The sequence below is a fragment of the Cynocephalus volans genome, chromosome 7 (genome assembly GCF_027409185.1).
Source record: "Cynocephalus volans isolate mCynVol1 chromosome 7, mCynVol1.pri, whole genome shotgun sequence".
In the NCBI taxonomy this organism is placed as follows: Eukaryota; Metazoa; Chordata; class Mammalia; order Dermoptera; family Cynocephalidae; genus Cynocephalus; species Cynocephalus volans.
The window spans coordinates 122,581,877-122,598,398 of record NC_084466.1 but is presented as its reverse complement, the minus strand read 5'-3'; the positions used below and the strand labels follow the sequence as shown (position 1 = coordinate 122,598,398).

Sequence of the window (16,522 nt, the reverse complement as noted above, 5' to 3'; positions counted from 1 at the left end):
GAAGAACACTTGTCCTGTCAAAGACTAGTCTCTTGAGAGGATCATAGACAAAAGGCTTGCTTATAACAATAAGTGTCATTTATTGAGCACTTATTTTGTGCATTTTAAATCTATTTTCTCCTTTAATTAAAAGTTTCACAGCCAAAAACATTTGGGAAACAGTGATATAGCAAGGTTCTGAAAAGTTTTACAGTTTGTAAATTTGTGTAATATTGTTTAATCCAGAATTTTATGTAACCTGCATTGGGGATGACACTTGTGCATATTTCTGTGGAATGAGTATTCCATGAAGCTCACTCAAATAATAGGCTTATTCCCAGGAAAAACTTAGGTAACCTGAACTTTTATGTGTGCTTTCCTCTCAAGAGTCTTAGTAATCAGCATGCCAGTAACAACATCCTTGTCCTAGTACCATGGAGCTGAAAATACACATTTATGTCGACATTGGACAAAATCATCTGGCTGGGGTACAAGACTGTCTGGGCTGTGAACCTGGAAGTTAAAATAACTGTAGTGCTAGTTTCATTGCTAAATCTTTTTTTTTTTTTAAGCTTTTCTGACTGCTAATTTTGTTTCTGGGTCTAAGAAGAGTATGGGTCATTTCTTAATGCACTGAAAATGGGCAGAATGAATTTGGAGAGAAGAGAGTGGTCAGTCACTTACTAGTAAAAATGCACTTTGTCCAGGAGCTTATCAGGAAGCTGTGACTGGTGGCCAGTAGCCTGGAGGACTGAGAGCCTCACAGGTGCACCACATGATTGTTGTGTAAAGAAAATATAGACTCTGGGTCAGGTAAACCTGGATTTCAGTCCTGAGATGACTTTTCTGATCCTCCTTATCTCTAAAGTGGGGATAATTTTTAGACCATTCGGTTGTGGTGAGGTTTAAGTGTGACTGTGAGTAAAATGCCTAGCACAATGGTGCAGTCTAAGTGTTCAAAAGTGCTAGAAGCTTCTTTCTTTCAAAAGGGAATCAGCTATCATGTTTATGCTTTCTACATGATGTGGAAGCATAAGCAGTGATGATGAATACTAGGTAATTCTCATCACTGAGTGGGTCACCTGGTGACATCAGAAATTCATACTGATTAAAGAAGACACAACAATCACAACAATTCCTTGAACTAGTTAAGACAAGTGAACAGATATGATGTTGATGGGAGGAGGGGGAGAGGGAGGGAAGAAAAGGAGGAATTGGTAAAGGGACACGAAAATCAACTACATCGTATATTAATACATTTTAAAAAATTATTGTTATTGCTAATAAAAAAAAAGTTTTTAAAAACTTAAAAAAAAATTTTATACTGATTAAGCCCAAGCCTTGGGGCACCCACTGGTGACCAAACACACTATTCCATGCCCCTGGAAAGTGGCTTTCAGCAGAGTGAAGAGAGTGTGATCTGAGAGCTGTAGAAGGGCAGCTGCGGGGCATCTTGTGGCACCAGTGTTTGCCCTTCAGGAAAACCTTTGTTTATTCACCAAACCTGCACAGAGAACTCACTGGGCTGGGCAATTGGGATCCACACAGATATATAGTCTCAGCCTTAGAGGACCCTAGAGTCCAATAGTGGGAAATATACATGTGCCTAGTAAGTGAACCAAGGAGCCACAGGTGCGCTGACAGAAGTGTTGTAGAGAGTAGCTGTGATGAGGGCAGTGCTCAAAGGGCAGAATGGTCAGATGTTTCCGAGGCAGTCAGGAATGCCTATAGAGAAAAGGCATTGATAAGGTGTTGGCTTGAGTCTTCTGGTTATAACATTTGGTTGATAATAATGACTTTATTAAATCAAGCATAGTGCAAGGATATACATAACCATTTTCATGGTGCAGTTTATGCATTCTCTATAAGGGTACTTGAAAAAGTTCATGGAAAGATTCATATTATCTTTTAATTCTATTTTTCCATGAACTTTTAAAGGTACCCTTGTATTTCCACACTGGGTGCCCGTGTGAAACAGTTCACAGAGTGCTTTGCTTAAATTATTCATCAGTGACTGAAAGTCTCAAAGAGTCTGTAAAACCTGTGGTTTCCTTGCATGTAGTAGGCTCTGCAGCTGGCGCAGGTGGCGGGGGTTTTCTTCTCGAACCTTGACTTTTCTAAATGTAATGGTGGGCTTGGAACATCCTAGGAGGGAATGAGAAAATTTCCCAGGGTTGGGCTCCCTGTCTAGGAAGAATCCTGGCTATTTTGATGAGGTTCTCTGGGGCCTACTTGTATCTGAGGAATGAGATGGATGGTCTGAATGAGAGTTAACAGCTTTTTGGCTTGAGGCCTGATGGAATCCTGATTGGAGGCCCCAGAGCTGCTGGATTCAGAAGTCTTATCAAAGCCAAAGACTCTGATCAGCTTTAGGTCCCAGAAGATACAGGGAGGACATCCCCTTTTCCTCTCTATTGGGTGGAGAACAGCGCTTGAGAATAATAGGTAGCATATAAACTCCTGGCAGTTGGCTGACCTATTTGCTAGGGAGCTATGTGGTAAAAATTAGGTCAAAATGAGAATACCAAGTATGAATGTCCTTTGAAGATTCCAAACCACAATTATTGCTGTCGTGGTTGTTAGCTTTGGTGGTTAATAATAAAACAATCTCTTATACCATGAAAGATAGAGATGCCTCACAAACCGCAACTAGTTTATTTCTGATTCTGCTGGGGCACTCCAGTCATTCTGTGAGGTCTGTAATGCTTAAAATAGAATTGCTGACAGCTGGGGTGTGTCTGAGTTCATTACCACTACAACTGAGCTGTTGCAGCTGTATGACAGTGGATCTAGGTTTAGCTGACTCATCCTGGCTATAGGGATGAGCTGGGATGCTGCTGCTTGTTGGGGAGAGCAGTCCTGATGGTTCTGCAGCTTTGTTTTCTGGTTCATGTAGACTGAAAGGATTGTAGGATTAGGGAGAGAAAAATGGAGACTTCTCCCTAAAGAGCTTGAGTAGGAGTTTGAAGGGTACTGAAAACAGGAAAAAGGAAATCAGAGAGAGAGATGGAGGGTAGGAAAGGAGAGTATCTAAGCTCTGAGCCATGTGATTTGTGGGAAATAAAACAAATGGCTGGAAGGAAGTCTTCAGTCAGGTTGTTTCTTGAGCTGGCCACCACATTGCACTGTTGGCTCTGAACGGTTTGGTTGCTTTTTGGAGCTGTCTTGAGATGATCAGATGAAACCGAAGTCACTATGCTGTTCATGTGCATGTGCTGTTCAAGTGCTGGGTGTTTGTAAGCTAAAGAGGTAACCAGACAGGGATGAAATATAGGGTGAGATGTTCAAAATCAGCTCAAGACAACATTATGTATTAGTAGATGAACATCTAAATACTAAAATGTGGTCTAAACAGAATTCTAGAGCTGTTGGGAGGCTTGGTCATATTCTGAAACTCGAAGCCCTGAGGATTGTGTTAAAATCTGTTCTTATGAAAACTGTTTTCTGTTATCCTATAATTAAAGGTACAACAAAAATGCATTTTATATTTAATTTTAACTTGAAGCCTTTTGTAATTTTTCAATGATTTTTTTTTTTTTAGAAAATTATGTTATCATATTGCTTTCTGCCTAAAGAAGTGGCCCATAATGCATTTCTTAATTTTTTTCTATGACTTGCACTTCACCTAATCTTATTTCTATTAATGATCTTTAGGGTTTTTTTGTGTGTGTGTGTCTTTTTCGTGACCGGTACTCAGCCAGTGAGTGCACCGGCCAGTCCTACATAGGATCCGAACCCGTGGTGGGAGCGTCGCCGCGCTCCCAGCGCTGCACTCTCCCAAGTGCGCCACGGGCTTGGCCCGTAATGATCTTTAGTTTTAAGTAGGATGAAACTTTAGTTTTTATGTAGAACTATAATTAGATATTTTATTCTTTACTCATAGTAAAATTTGATAACATTTTTACAGTTTAGTGGATTTAGTTTCAATTCTTTGAGTGGCTAGTAATATTTAAATTTACTGTACTCTTACCATTTAATTTCTATAGAAACACCCATTTCAGAGCAATAGCAGGAAATATGTGAGAAAAAGGCCTGGGTTGGAGTGCAGTTTCTGCAACATTTTGTTCGATTAGTCACTGTCTTAATTATGCCATATTTTGATACAATTAAGAGTAAGATAAAATAGGGCAGTATTCTCCAAAGTGTGGATATTAATATGTGTTATGCAAAAAAAAAAAAATTACATGGAAATAATTTTAGAAAGGCTGTGTTAAATGACATTGAATAGATTTCTTGCCTGTAGAATTTCTTAGAGCCTTTAATGAAATACACCAATGGGTACTGTGACACTCCAAGAAGATAATCTATAGTGTTTCTCAAATAATGCTTATCTGGCAGATCAACCCAAGGGACCTGCATTCCAGAGAACACACTTTGGGAAACCTTGAAAATGAAAATTAGTACTTTCACTACTAACTGTTGATATTAGTAATGTTACATTCTTTTAGATTTCTTGAAGTCTGATGTTAAAGTCACTGTATGACGAAATTAGTATATTTATTCCAGCAAGCTTTGTTTGTTTTTTGCCTTTATCCTTAAAAAGATTTTGCCTTTGGAGATAAGCAGATTACTGATTCAGAAGTTAAGAATTTAGAAGAAAAATAATTCGACCAAAAGTAGGTTTCATAATCCTCACGAGAGCTTCCATAGGAATACATGCTTTAAAAAGAAACCAAAGAAAAACCATTTTTGTATTTTCTCTCATAAGTTTTTATGGAACAAAACATTCCATTGTGAGCTGTGTTAACTTAACACTTCAAGCCAAAGATCATAGACTGAGGCCCATGGGGTAGATTTGATCTGCAAATAGTTTTGTTTAGCCTAAACAATGAATTTAACATTTGCATTAGTTCTCAAATTTTAGAATCTTGAAGTTTCACATAAAAATCTGAATTTCTAACTACTTTCAAAAAATGGAAAAGTCTGACAAAACATTTACAAATGGTATCTGCTTGCTGGAGCTGAGAAGTACCTGCTACCTTCAGAAGGACTGGTTTGCTCCAGGGTGTCTCTGACTGCCTACTAACAATTGTCCTAGTGGTTTAACACATTTATGCTATCTATCTAGCTCTACAGGCATTTAACTTTGTGTGACCCCTGATGTAAGGACATGGCATGGCCAAAGTGGTGGTGCCTCCCAAATGATACTGTACCACCTCTTCCTAGAGTCACCTTTACAAGCATATGTGGTCAGGTTGCTTCAGGAAGGAGTGCTAGAATTTTGTCAGGCTAATTTAAGGGAATCTTCACTGTTTCTGGGTGATGTCCCTATACTTGTCCTCAGGATGTTGAAGCTTTTACTACCCAGAGTATAGCCTATTTGACAACATACTGGAAGAGTTGTTTCTCTCTCTCTCTCTCTCACACACACACTCACACACACACACACACACACACAGTTATCCCTATGCAGTCATCCCTCAGTATTCTAGGGGGTTGGGGAGATTGGTTCCAGGACTCTCTCAGATAAGTCCCTTCGTAGTATTTGCATATAACCTACAGGCATCCTCCTGTATACTTTAAATAATCTGTAGATTACCTATAATACTTAATACAATGTAAGTGATGTGTAAACATCGTTATACTGTATTGTGTTTTTTTTCTTTTTTTATATGGAATGATTCACCAATTTGTGTGTCAGCCTTGCACAGGAGCCACACTAATCTTCTCTGCATTGTTCCAATTTTAGCATATGTGCTGCCAAATCATGGCTGTATTGTTTTTTATGTGTATTATTTTTTATTGTTGTTATTTATTCATTTTCCCCTGAATATTTTCAATCTGTGCTTGGTCGAAGCTGTAGACTCAGAACCTGTGGGTACAGAGGGCTGACTATATACGAAAATTTGTGTTTCCAGGGCATATTTATATTGAATTAGGACAGAGCTAATTTCATCCATTCTCAAAATAATTATTAAAGAAACAAAGATAATTAAAAAGCTGTTCTTTTATTTATACTCTACTCCTTTCCACAAAATACTTAAGTCAGCTTATAAAGTCTGGTATTATAATAAAGCAGAGAAACACATACAGGTATATAAAAAATAGGACCAGAAAATATATCCAAAGAATAAGTTCAGAAAGATAGAAAGTGATCAAGCCCTGAGATCTGAAAATAAACCCAAGAAGATGGAGAAATGTGCCTTGTATGAGAATGGGCTTATATTTCAGAGAGAAACCAGAGTGTGAATGGAACTTCTCAGTACAAACAGTACCACAGTATTACTTTGTGCTTAGTGTGTAGAGTGTGCTGATGTTGGCCTATGTTGACATTTCTCTCGTTCTGCAAAGTTGCCAGCTCTGAGCAGCTGTTTTCTGGTGGCAGCTGGGAAATGTAGGTTTTGTGAATAGGGTTAATCAGTACCGTGTCCTGAGCCATCTTCCTGTATTTTTACCTAATCCAAGAATAGGGTAAAGGAATGGGCTGTGTGATGTGATTAAGTGAGGAGGAGGATGGGAGAAGGCAATAATGAAAGCTCTCAGCAGGAAGGTTTGAGATCTGCTGCAGAGTTTTTTTGAGCGACAGTAACCTACAGCTATTACAGAAGACTGCATTTTCCGGACTTCTGATTAAATGAAAACAGACCACTGTGGATACTACACAGGAATTGTTTTCATTTTTGAAAGAAAGCGATCCATGACTAAATTAATTAACATAAAGTGATTGGAATTAGCTTACCAGGTCCCGAAGCTGCCTTAACTGCTTTATTAGGAATGAGACTAGGAGAGAGGGTTTTGCGTAGAAAACATGTCCTTTTTTTTTCTTAATTGGTGACATTAGCATCCATTCTTACAGTATCAGGAAATTATCATGTTTTTAATTAAAAATTAGTAATGAGCCCTCACGAAGGTGTTTAAACGTGGTGCTTTATGGTAGTTAATCTACCTCTGTGGTAAATGTCAACAATTTAGTTAAACAGACCATATTTTATAGGGAAAGAACTGGGGTTTTTTTCATGCAGTAAAGGTGGAGCACATGTGTGAATATTAACAGAATTGTAAACAAGTCCAAATTTTCAGGGTCTAGAGAAGAAATGGAGATTTTTGTGGCTTCTGGCTAACTGGTAAGGACAACAGTGTCAATAAAAAGCAAAAAGTTAAGTGGGGGTAAATTTTGTAGCAATCTTAAGGAATATGTAGACTGTTTTTAATTGAGAAATGCCAGTTTTGGGGTCTATTCAAGGCATTTTGAAAGTGTAATTGGCAGAGATGCTAATCTTTCAAGTGGGAGTACTCTTGGGTTTAAACCAAGCCACATAAGAAATGATCTTGCGTTTCCTTGCATTAAGTGTTGATGCTTGAGCAATGGGAAAAATGAAGAATTCTCTTGATACTAAGGAAATGAAAATTCAACTGTTTTGTTTCCTATCTTAGTTGGCTGGGGGGGGGGGTGCAGTAGAAGGATGTTCCTTAAGGACAGATAAAGGATTCCCCTTCTGCACCCAGTCCTGGCATCCTGCCTGACTGGTTGGTTTTCAGGCAGCGTGAAACCCACCTTTTAATGTGGGAGGGTTTTTGTGTTTGTATTTTTTAAAGCTACTCTTTGATAATTCTGTTATGATTAAAAGGAATGTGTTTTAAGGTTAAGATTATTATGAAATACCTCATTTTTTACTGTATGATAAAATAGTACAAACTATGGTCATGAAGTCAGAGTCCCAATGAAGAGAAATTGCCAAATAGAAATTTGGCATAGAGGTTTCTTTTTGTACTCTTTAAAAATTTGCTTCAATTTCTAGGCTTGCCTTTATTCAACCATTCTCATTTAGGAAAATCAGATAAGTCAAAAGTAGATAACTTTCTACTTGCATCAGTTTGTTATCTCTGGTAATTCTGTGCTAATTTGCCAAGTGTTAATCTGTGTTAAATCATATTGCTGAAAGAAAAATGTTTTAACTTGGGGGGTAATGAGAGTTAAAAAGCCAGGCATATAGATAATTTTTAGAAAATGTTCCTAATATTCCTGTCACCTTCCTTTAGATGGGGTCTTAAAATGCTAACTGATGTACTGTGACAGGTTTTAAACAATCTATCATGTGTTAAATGAATCTGTTTCAAAATGTAGAATCTGTCTCTAAGAGACTGCCTTTAAAAAAAACCACAGGTGGTTTCTGTAAGTTTCATGGTATACGTCTACAGTGTTGAGAATAGTATTTGTAAGTAGATTCCCCAAGAGCTCTATTGAAAGTCACTTAATGCAGATTACATTAACTAATTAAATGGATTTTGTTCAGGTCTTGTATGTTGTAAAATGCACAAATCAGTAGGTTTGTCTTTAGTCATCTTATTCTCATTTGAGGTTGATGGAAATGGAGTAAGGACCAAGTAAACAACTTTTTTTCAGGTGCAAATTCGACCATGGAACCTAAGTGACAGTGACTTTGTAATGGATGGTTCTCAGCCTTTGGACCCCAGAAAAACTATCTTTGTTGGGGGAGTTCCACGACCCCTTCGAGCTGGTGAGTGGAAAAAGTAACACCACAACAACAAAACCAATAACAACAAAATCCCCAATGCATTTCATCTTAAATATTTTCTAGATTTTCATTCAGCTGTACACAATCTCCAGAAAGAAGGCTTTCATGTCATTTTCATGGAGCTTTTTCAGGATTAAATGTTTTCTCCTAAAATGTTCTCTTTTCTTTTTGTACACATAATGGTTCATTAAACCATTATGTTGAAAGGATGAATTCTATTTAGTGCTTTCCTATCTAACTACATTTAAAAAAATAATAATAATACATTTGGCAATGTGCGTTCTTATGCCAGTTAACATTGTAATGTGCAACAAAAAAAGGAAGTAACCCCATCAGAAATCTGTCCAATGCAGCTGTGTGCCCACTCTGTGATGAGCCAAACCATTGCTGGAAATTGTGCCCTGGGAATCAAATTGAACTCTTCCCAAGTGAGATGGTTTTCTATTTTTTCTTACAGACTTTGAGAAATGAATTATAATTTGGGCATCTTTATTATGACTTTTTAAAAGCTTCCCTGTTTTTTAAAAAGTTCCTTTCCAATTATGAAATAATTGTGCTGCTGAGATTGAGTAGAATCATAATTGATTGGAGAGTTTGCAGTGATGATTAATCGACGACTTCAGTATTTGAGTCCAAAGACAAATCCAATCAGCTGTGCATCAGTGTTACTGCCAGTGGAATATAATGAGATTATTTCTAAGAACTGTGTTTTTAAAGCACTTAGAATAATTGAGTTTATTTTTTTAAAGTAAGACAAAAAAATAAGATTACCATTGCCACTGCAGTTGCGCAGGTACACTGCCTCTGTGTTATTTGTAAGCAAGTAGACTTAGTTCTATCTAAAAAATAAAACAAAAAGCAGACATCATGAAAGTCAAGTTTTAAAAACAGAATTATGAAGTGTAACCTAAAGTTATTTGGCTATATGACTTTGATGACTTCTTAATTCTGAAATTTCCTCAACGTTTCTAACATATTTATTCAAATCCCAACTCCAACCTACACCTAAAAGATAACTTTAGACCTATGTAAAGATATGTTTATAATTCCATTTTGAAGGACTTGTAAGCATATTAATTATGACTATGGAATGTGTAATATTACACTATTTCAGAAAGTCAAATATTGTTGGGTTATTTTCATTCTAATGGAAAACTGTACCAAAATAAAGAAAGAAGGCAAAGCAACAGAGATGCTTCTCCTTTATCTGCTGTCAGAGAATAAAGTGTAGGAAGGGCTAACTCAGACATAAATAGCATTAACAGATGAGGGTGTATGCAGCCCTTTGTTTCTAAACTGCTTGTACTTTAAAAAAAATTGTGGGTGGGGGTATTGTGGAATATTTCTGACCTTTCTAACTGGTGTTATGTTTAGGAGTAGAGAGAGGGAAAAATCCTCTGATATTCTTTTAACAACGTAGATATTCTACAAATGGACATTTATTGCTAGTATTCTGGCTATTCCCTTTTGCAACTAACTACAAGCACAAATTAGTTTTAATATTCTTGCCCCTCTTCTTTTTTCCCAGATAGGAATCTGAAAAGATATTTTGAGTCTGTATTATTCACCCTTTATTATTCCTGTTTTAATGATTTGGAAGGGTAGGTAAGGGCCTTTGTATCATTTTCCTTCTATAAATTCTTCGAAGGTTTATTTTTCGCACTTGCTCTATGATCACACTGATACTGCAAGAAAGGAGCTCCAGAACAAAAAATTGTATTCTTTAACGTTCTGTGTCTGCAATATGCTTCAAATTTTAGGAATAGACAAGAATTATATCTAGTCAGAAATGGGATTTTGTGTTCTCTGCCTAGATAGTACACCTTTCATAAGTCCTGAAGTTCTCTAAGCTAAAATTTTTGTTTTAAAATTGTTTTGTTTTTGCAGTTACGTAAGTAGTAATCTAAAATTACTTGGTCTAATGGAAACGTTCCCCCCATGCCAACACTTCCCATAAACGTAGCTAGTTTCTAGGTGGCTAAATAATCTATACCAGTGTTTTAGAATTTTACTAAGTCCATAAGTTATACTAATGTCTTAAAATTTTAACTTAATCCCAAGGTTTCCAGAGTAGAGGCCATGTAATCTAGACAAAAAGAGTTAATATCTACAGCTTTTATCCATGGGCATAAAGTTGGGTTTCTTTGGAACACACTGAGCTTTGTGGACTGGTGTATGTCTTGGAATAGAAGACTATTTTTAAAGGAATTCCTTTGGATTTTGCTAAGCAATCTTAAATACAATACAGTGCAGTTCATGTGAACAATAAAAATTTATTGAGTATCCACTGTGTTACCGGCACTGAGCAAGTGTGTGTCATTCCAACCTGAATGAACATCCCACTATCGTGTTAGACAGGCATCATATATAAAAAGTCAAAGATTTAACAACAGAAGAAAACAAGAAATGTGTTAATACAATGCTTAACTCATAATTAATTGGAAGCTAAATTATATTCCTTAACATGATTCTCAAATTTGGTTTTGAAATACTTCAGGCATTTTTTTATTACTTCCAAGGTGTATTATAATTATGGAATTCTGAAAAGTCTTAAAACTATTTCAGGGAGTATATACAGAATGATCCTGGACTAGGTGTGGGTGGCACTAATCAACAGGTGAGGTTTTTAGGTGTCCGGATGGATTTTTCACCTTATCCTGGGCCAAAAATTTTTCTTTAATACTTCATAGTAACTGAAATCTTGTCACTCAAGTGTTATTACTTTGGGTCTTGTGAGGTCATTTATCTTTAATATTTCCCCATTGTAAGGCAGGGACCATTATCACTAATAGTTGTTCTAAATAAATCCTTATCCTTACAAACAGAAATACACAAACACCTCTAAAAGAAACATGTCAACATGTTTTAAGTAGTATTATCCCAACTGAGTTTAGGTTGCTCTTTCTGGTCCTTTGACAAGCCTTCTTTTTTAAAATTCAGGTTGGAAAAATTAACCTGAAAATGGGAAAATATCAGTGGAAAGTTTAGATGAGCTTTCCCATTGCCTGACTGTAGGTTTCTCTAGGTCAAACAACACATTCCTACTGTTTCCTGTCCCTTCCATCACTCCCATCAGTGACAGTAGCAAGCCAAAGATGGTTTGCCTGAAGTCTCATGGTGTTTCTCAGGTCTTGTTTTCTTTCTACTCCCTACCTCACCCCACCCCCAGAAGGCTGTAGGTAGGCTCACCATGCCACCATGTGGCTAAAGCTTGCATATTCTTCAGAGAGTCAGTACAGGGAAATGGGCATTTTGTCTGGTTCTCCACCTTCTACTACCTGGAAGTACAACATCATGTTGCCACTCTTCATTCAGATAATATGAGCAATGCGTCTTCCTGAATCTCCATACAGAAGTAGCCCTGCTGCATATCCCTGTGGCATTAGGACCTCTTCAGAATGTACAGCTCTTCACTTGGCCGGAAATAGGTGCCAGGCTTGGGGGTTATGACGAGACCATCAGGAAAAAGTGAAGACTGAAGTGTCTGGTCCCCATACTCTCCTCCAGTTTATTCACATGAGTATTTCTCAGACCCCAACTTCTTGACTTAGGCATGTGATTTGAGGACTGCCTCAGTGACCAGGTTTTGGGATCCATCCACTCCCAACCTTGATCAAGCTTGAAAAACTCCAAGTCCTTCTCTCTTATTAGAGGCATGTGAGTTGTTCTTCCACTTTATAATTTCCTTCTGACAGTTTATCAGACTAGGCCTTGCAGAACAAATCAGTCTTGAGAGATTGCTCATCTGAGCCCCGGAAGCCTACTTTGGGTCTCCAGTCTTTCCTAACCATTGCTCTGATAATTCTTTCCTTTCTTTCTTGTTCTCCCCTACTAATAATATTCTGTGATGCATCCTGAAATTTCCTTCTCTAACTTCCCTTCCCTACTCTGACTGTTATGCAGATGGCTTTTCTGTAGGGGTAAATACTTTAAGGTAAATATTCAGTGATATGTGGCATATATTTAGAGAACACACATCCTGACTTTTTCTAAGATCATTTATTTCAGACATTCTTTACAAACATTATGGTAGTTCACATATATAGGAATCACATCCTGATTTGTGATTTAGGAAATAGGAGTATTGTAACCATATCCTTTCTTTTTGTTCTGTGAAGTGGTAGCAGGCAGAAATCATCCTATATTAAGTTTCTCAACAGTGGATTTTTTCTCCTCAAGTCCCAAGTTCAGTATGAGTTGTCCTAGATAAACTACAGATTTGGCATACTGACTTGATAACTGCATTGAGGCTAAGAATTTTCTAATGTTTGTATGTGTTTTGTTCTCCCTCCCCGCAAAAAGCAAACCCTCACCCACAGCTGATGTCAAACTTTGCTATTATCAGTGGCAGGTTGAGTAACGTTAGCGTAAAGCCAAAGTAAGACTGGGATGAACTGGTGCTTATCAAGCAGAAACTAGACCAACATAATGTTAAACAAAGATTTATGAGTAGGGGGGAAAACTACTCCTGGACAAAACTAAACATTTGAGTACACTGTGCTGAGCAGTATTTTCAGAGCTCTCATGTCTGTTTAATCCTCATGATAACCATGTGCAGTTGTAAGTGATAGACTGTATTCTAGAGATGAGGAAGTAGAGTTCAGATGGAATAATTGGTCTAAGGCCATAATAAGTAAAGAGCCCAAGGTTCATACTTAAATCTACATATTTCCAAGTTCGGGAATCTTTGCACAGAATGAAGCTACAAGCTGAGGTTTGAGATGTTAGTAACAGTCAACTTGGTACCAGTTTGATTTAATCAAGTACTCTATCTGTCTGATTTAGCTGGCTGTTAATACCATCTATTTGAAAATATTTTTACCTTCTTAATATCTGATGCAGAGGGGAAGCTTATGAGTACCTTTCCTCCACTTGAGATTGTGAACTGCTCTTGCAAACCAACTTGGCAATTGTGCTGAACTATAGAAATTCCACCATCAAGTTAAATCTCCCTTTCTTGCAGAAATCCAGACCTCTTTTTTTTTTTTTTTTATCCTGAGGTGCCTTACGCCTCTTTCCTGTCTGTTTCTCCCCTGTGAGGTATTTCAAAAAGTTCATGGAAAGATTCATATTATCTTTTAATTCTATAAGGGTACTTCAAAAAAAGTTCATGCAAAAATAGAATTGAAAGATAAGACAAATCTTTCCATGAACTTTTTTTTTTTTTTTTTTTTTTGTCGTTTTCTCGTGACCGGCACTCAGCCAGTGAGTGCACTGGCCAGTCCTATATAGGATCCGAACCCGCGGCGGGAGCGTCGCCGCGCTGCCAGCGCAGCACTCTACCAAGTGCGCCACGGGCTCGGCCCTTTCCATGAACTTTTTGAAGTACTCTCGTATTTCCAAAGAGAAGAAATGTGGCTTCCAGATACACAGTATAAAATCTGTAAAGATGAATGAGTTGATTATTTCCCTTGGAAATCCTCATTCCTGCTCTGTCTCTCAGATTTAGCCATTGCCTTAGGGCTGGCTTTGAATGTAATTAAATAATAGGAACAGGACCCTGAGGTGAAGCGGGGTGGGGGTCATCATGGTTTCCTCTCTGATGAACTAAGGTCCCTTTCAGATCTCTCTGAAGAATCAGGAGCACATCCAAGGAACCATCGTTGAGGTTTAGATTCAACTTGAGAGACATAGTCACCACAACCCAGAGGAATTCATGAGTCTACTGTGTGCTCCATACAGCTGCAGTGTTCTTTTTTCCTCTCCAGTCTGTGACACCATGAAGCTTATCACAAGAGCCAGCATGTGGATTAGACTCATAGTAGTGTTGCTGCTACCATGGAAGTTGTTCATGAGACGACTTTTGTCTTAGGAGCACAGAGCATTTTGTCCAAAGTACAGTATACCCTGGATACCACTAATTTTCCACCTATGTGGTGACCAGACTGACCCTGTGAACACTGGATGAGAAGGGGGAAAAAAGTCATTTTGGAGAGTCCTGACATCCTCGTAGACTCTGCCTGCTGTCACCTCTCTGTGAACTCCAGAATCCTTCACCTGTATGCCCTGCTCTCGTACCCTTATCTTCCTTGGTTTAAATGTTAAGAACATGCTCCTAAGAGGTACTCTGTCTCTGCCTTCTACAGAGGATGATTTAGAATGAGGATTCACTATCATTGACTTAGTACGTGGCTTTACTACATTCTCTGAATAAGACACATGCTTGATTAAGGGGTCAGATTTTATGAGCAGGGTTGAAATCACAAGGTACAGATGAACCCATGAAATTTTTAGTTGGCTCTTGCCAGACCTTTACTGCTTTTCCTCTATATTTCTCTCCTCCCTCCAGGTGGTCAAATTGATAGTCCCTCTTTCTATCACCACTTCCCTCCCATCAGAAGAAGAAAACTTGTATGGGACTATCCCATATTAATAATGATACTCACTCTAAATAATTTTTAAAAGCCTAGTCTCTGAAAGTAGTCATACATTTATATATCTTCTATATAAAAAAGAACAATCTCAGATTGGAAATTTATATAGGACTTCAGGAAGGCTTGCTCTGTGTTTCTGGTAGTCACCTATGTAATAGTAGATGAATTAAATTAGTTATTTTTGTATGCTGTTTTTAAAGCATTAAAATTATTGACAAAGGTGGTTACTTATTGAAAAAGTAGTTATTTTTCTCAATAATTAGAAACTCTGTTTGATACTTAGATGACATCCCTGTGGTGTTTGAGTCTAATAGCAGTTCAGCCTGCAGGAAATGTGCTGAGTGAAGACTTACTGGTTGAGTAAAAGACCAAATACAAACAGCAGTTGTTTGACTATTATTTACTTCTCTTTAAAGATGATCATAGTATTAGACTTTCTGTAGTTAAAGTGTAGATTAAGATTAGGGTAGAGAGAGAGAGATGGGAAATCTTCAATGTCTCCTCCAAAAAACTCTTTCTTTAGTCATCTTGGTTTCTTCTAGCTTCTCAACAAATTGCCCTTCACTCGAGTGAGACCTTATTGGCTCAAATGTCTACAGACTTTTTGGTGGCCAAGAAAATGACTATATATAAGCTCACAAATGGAAATGATTTATTTATAATTAGTTTTCCTAAAAGCATAAGTGGGTGAGGGTTTCTGCTTCTTATCAAAAGTACTTAACTCCCAGCAACAGCAGTCATGATCTCATCTTTGGCACATGAAGATGATTTTCCAGCAGACAGATTCACAAAGTCATAGAATGTACTTGTGGAGGCACCTTCTCTGGCATCAAAGGATCACTAAGATTCCTTTGGAGACTGCTTCAGAGTAAAGAACTTGTGGTTCCAGTAACTCTTCTCCTCAGCTGGAGCTTCAAGCTTACAACGGGTATGCTTTCTTTCTAAATCAGAAGCTTTCTTGAGTCCTTCCTATGTGGAAGACAAGTGTTGTTCAGTCCTTTGCCGGCATTCTTTTCCTGGCCACTCACCAGGCTTAGAGAGTGTTCCCTATCTTATTCTATTCCAGAGGAAGCCTGGTCTTTAGAAAACTAGTATTTAGTTTTCAGGGACCTGTGGTAACTTATTTATTAAGCCCTTTCAACCAGTAAGGAAAGTTCATTAATGACTTCAATTAACAATTAATGCTGCCTTCATTTTCTTGGTCTCTGTTACTGGAATAACATTAGCCATATGAGAAGATCCTCAAACCATCAGAGATTGTTGAGATGAAGTGTTAGAAAACCCCAGGACTCTGAGGTGTGTAACCTCAGGGTGTGTACACCATTCTTGTTGCATCTGAATGAATGTGATTTCTGGATCCTACCCCGAGACTGCAGTCAGAGTCCACTTAGCTCTAATGAGCAGTGCTCCCTTGTCTAATATGACTCAATAATTCTGACCGTAATGATAATTAGGATGGCTTTTAATGCACTTTATCTTTAGTAGCACTTACTCTTGGGCTTAGTTATTGCTAGCTTATTTTCTCACCTTCTGAAAATTTCCTGTTGGTTGCAGTTCATTCTTCCTATTAAAAATAGGCACTTAGAAAACAATCACCAATATTAGGCAGTCTGTTATGGAAAGAAATTTTGAAGAAGTTAGGTAGAAAGATAGCCTTTCTGACATGTCAACAGTTTTTCTTACGGCCTCAGT

General features: G+C 37.7%; 1 protein-coding gene and 1 non-coding gene across 7 annotated transcripts in view; one reads left to right on the top strand and one right to left on the bottom strand.

The window, feature by feature from the left end:
• Positions 1-16,522, top strand: part of CPEB3 (cytoplasmic polyadenylation element binding protein 3) — a 184,833-nt gene that overhangs the window by 136,376 nt on the left and 31,935 nt on the right. For all 6 annotated transcript variants that reach the window (XM_063102419.1, XM_063102424.1, XM_063102422.1 and 3 more), the window contains exon 8: positions 8,324-8,438. In XM_063102419.1, the coding sequence (XP_062958489.1) occupies positions 8,324-8,438 (115 nt within the window). The remainder of the gene's footprint in view (positions 1-8,323; positions 8,439-16,522) is intronic.
• Positions 5,586-5,688, bottom strand: LOC134382845 (U6 spliceosomal RNA). The gene has a single exon (XR_010024111.1). It is a non-coding gene; the product is annotated as a U6 spliceosomal RNA (small nuclear RNA).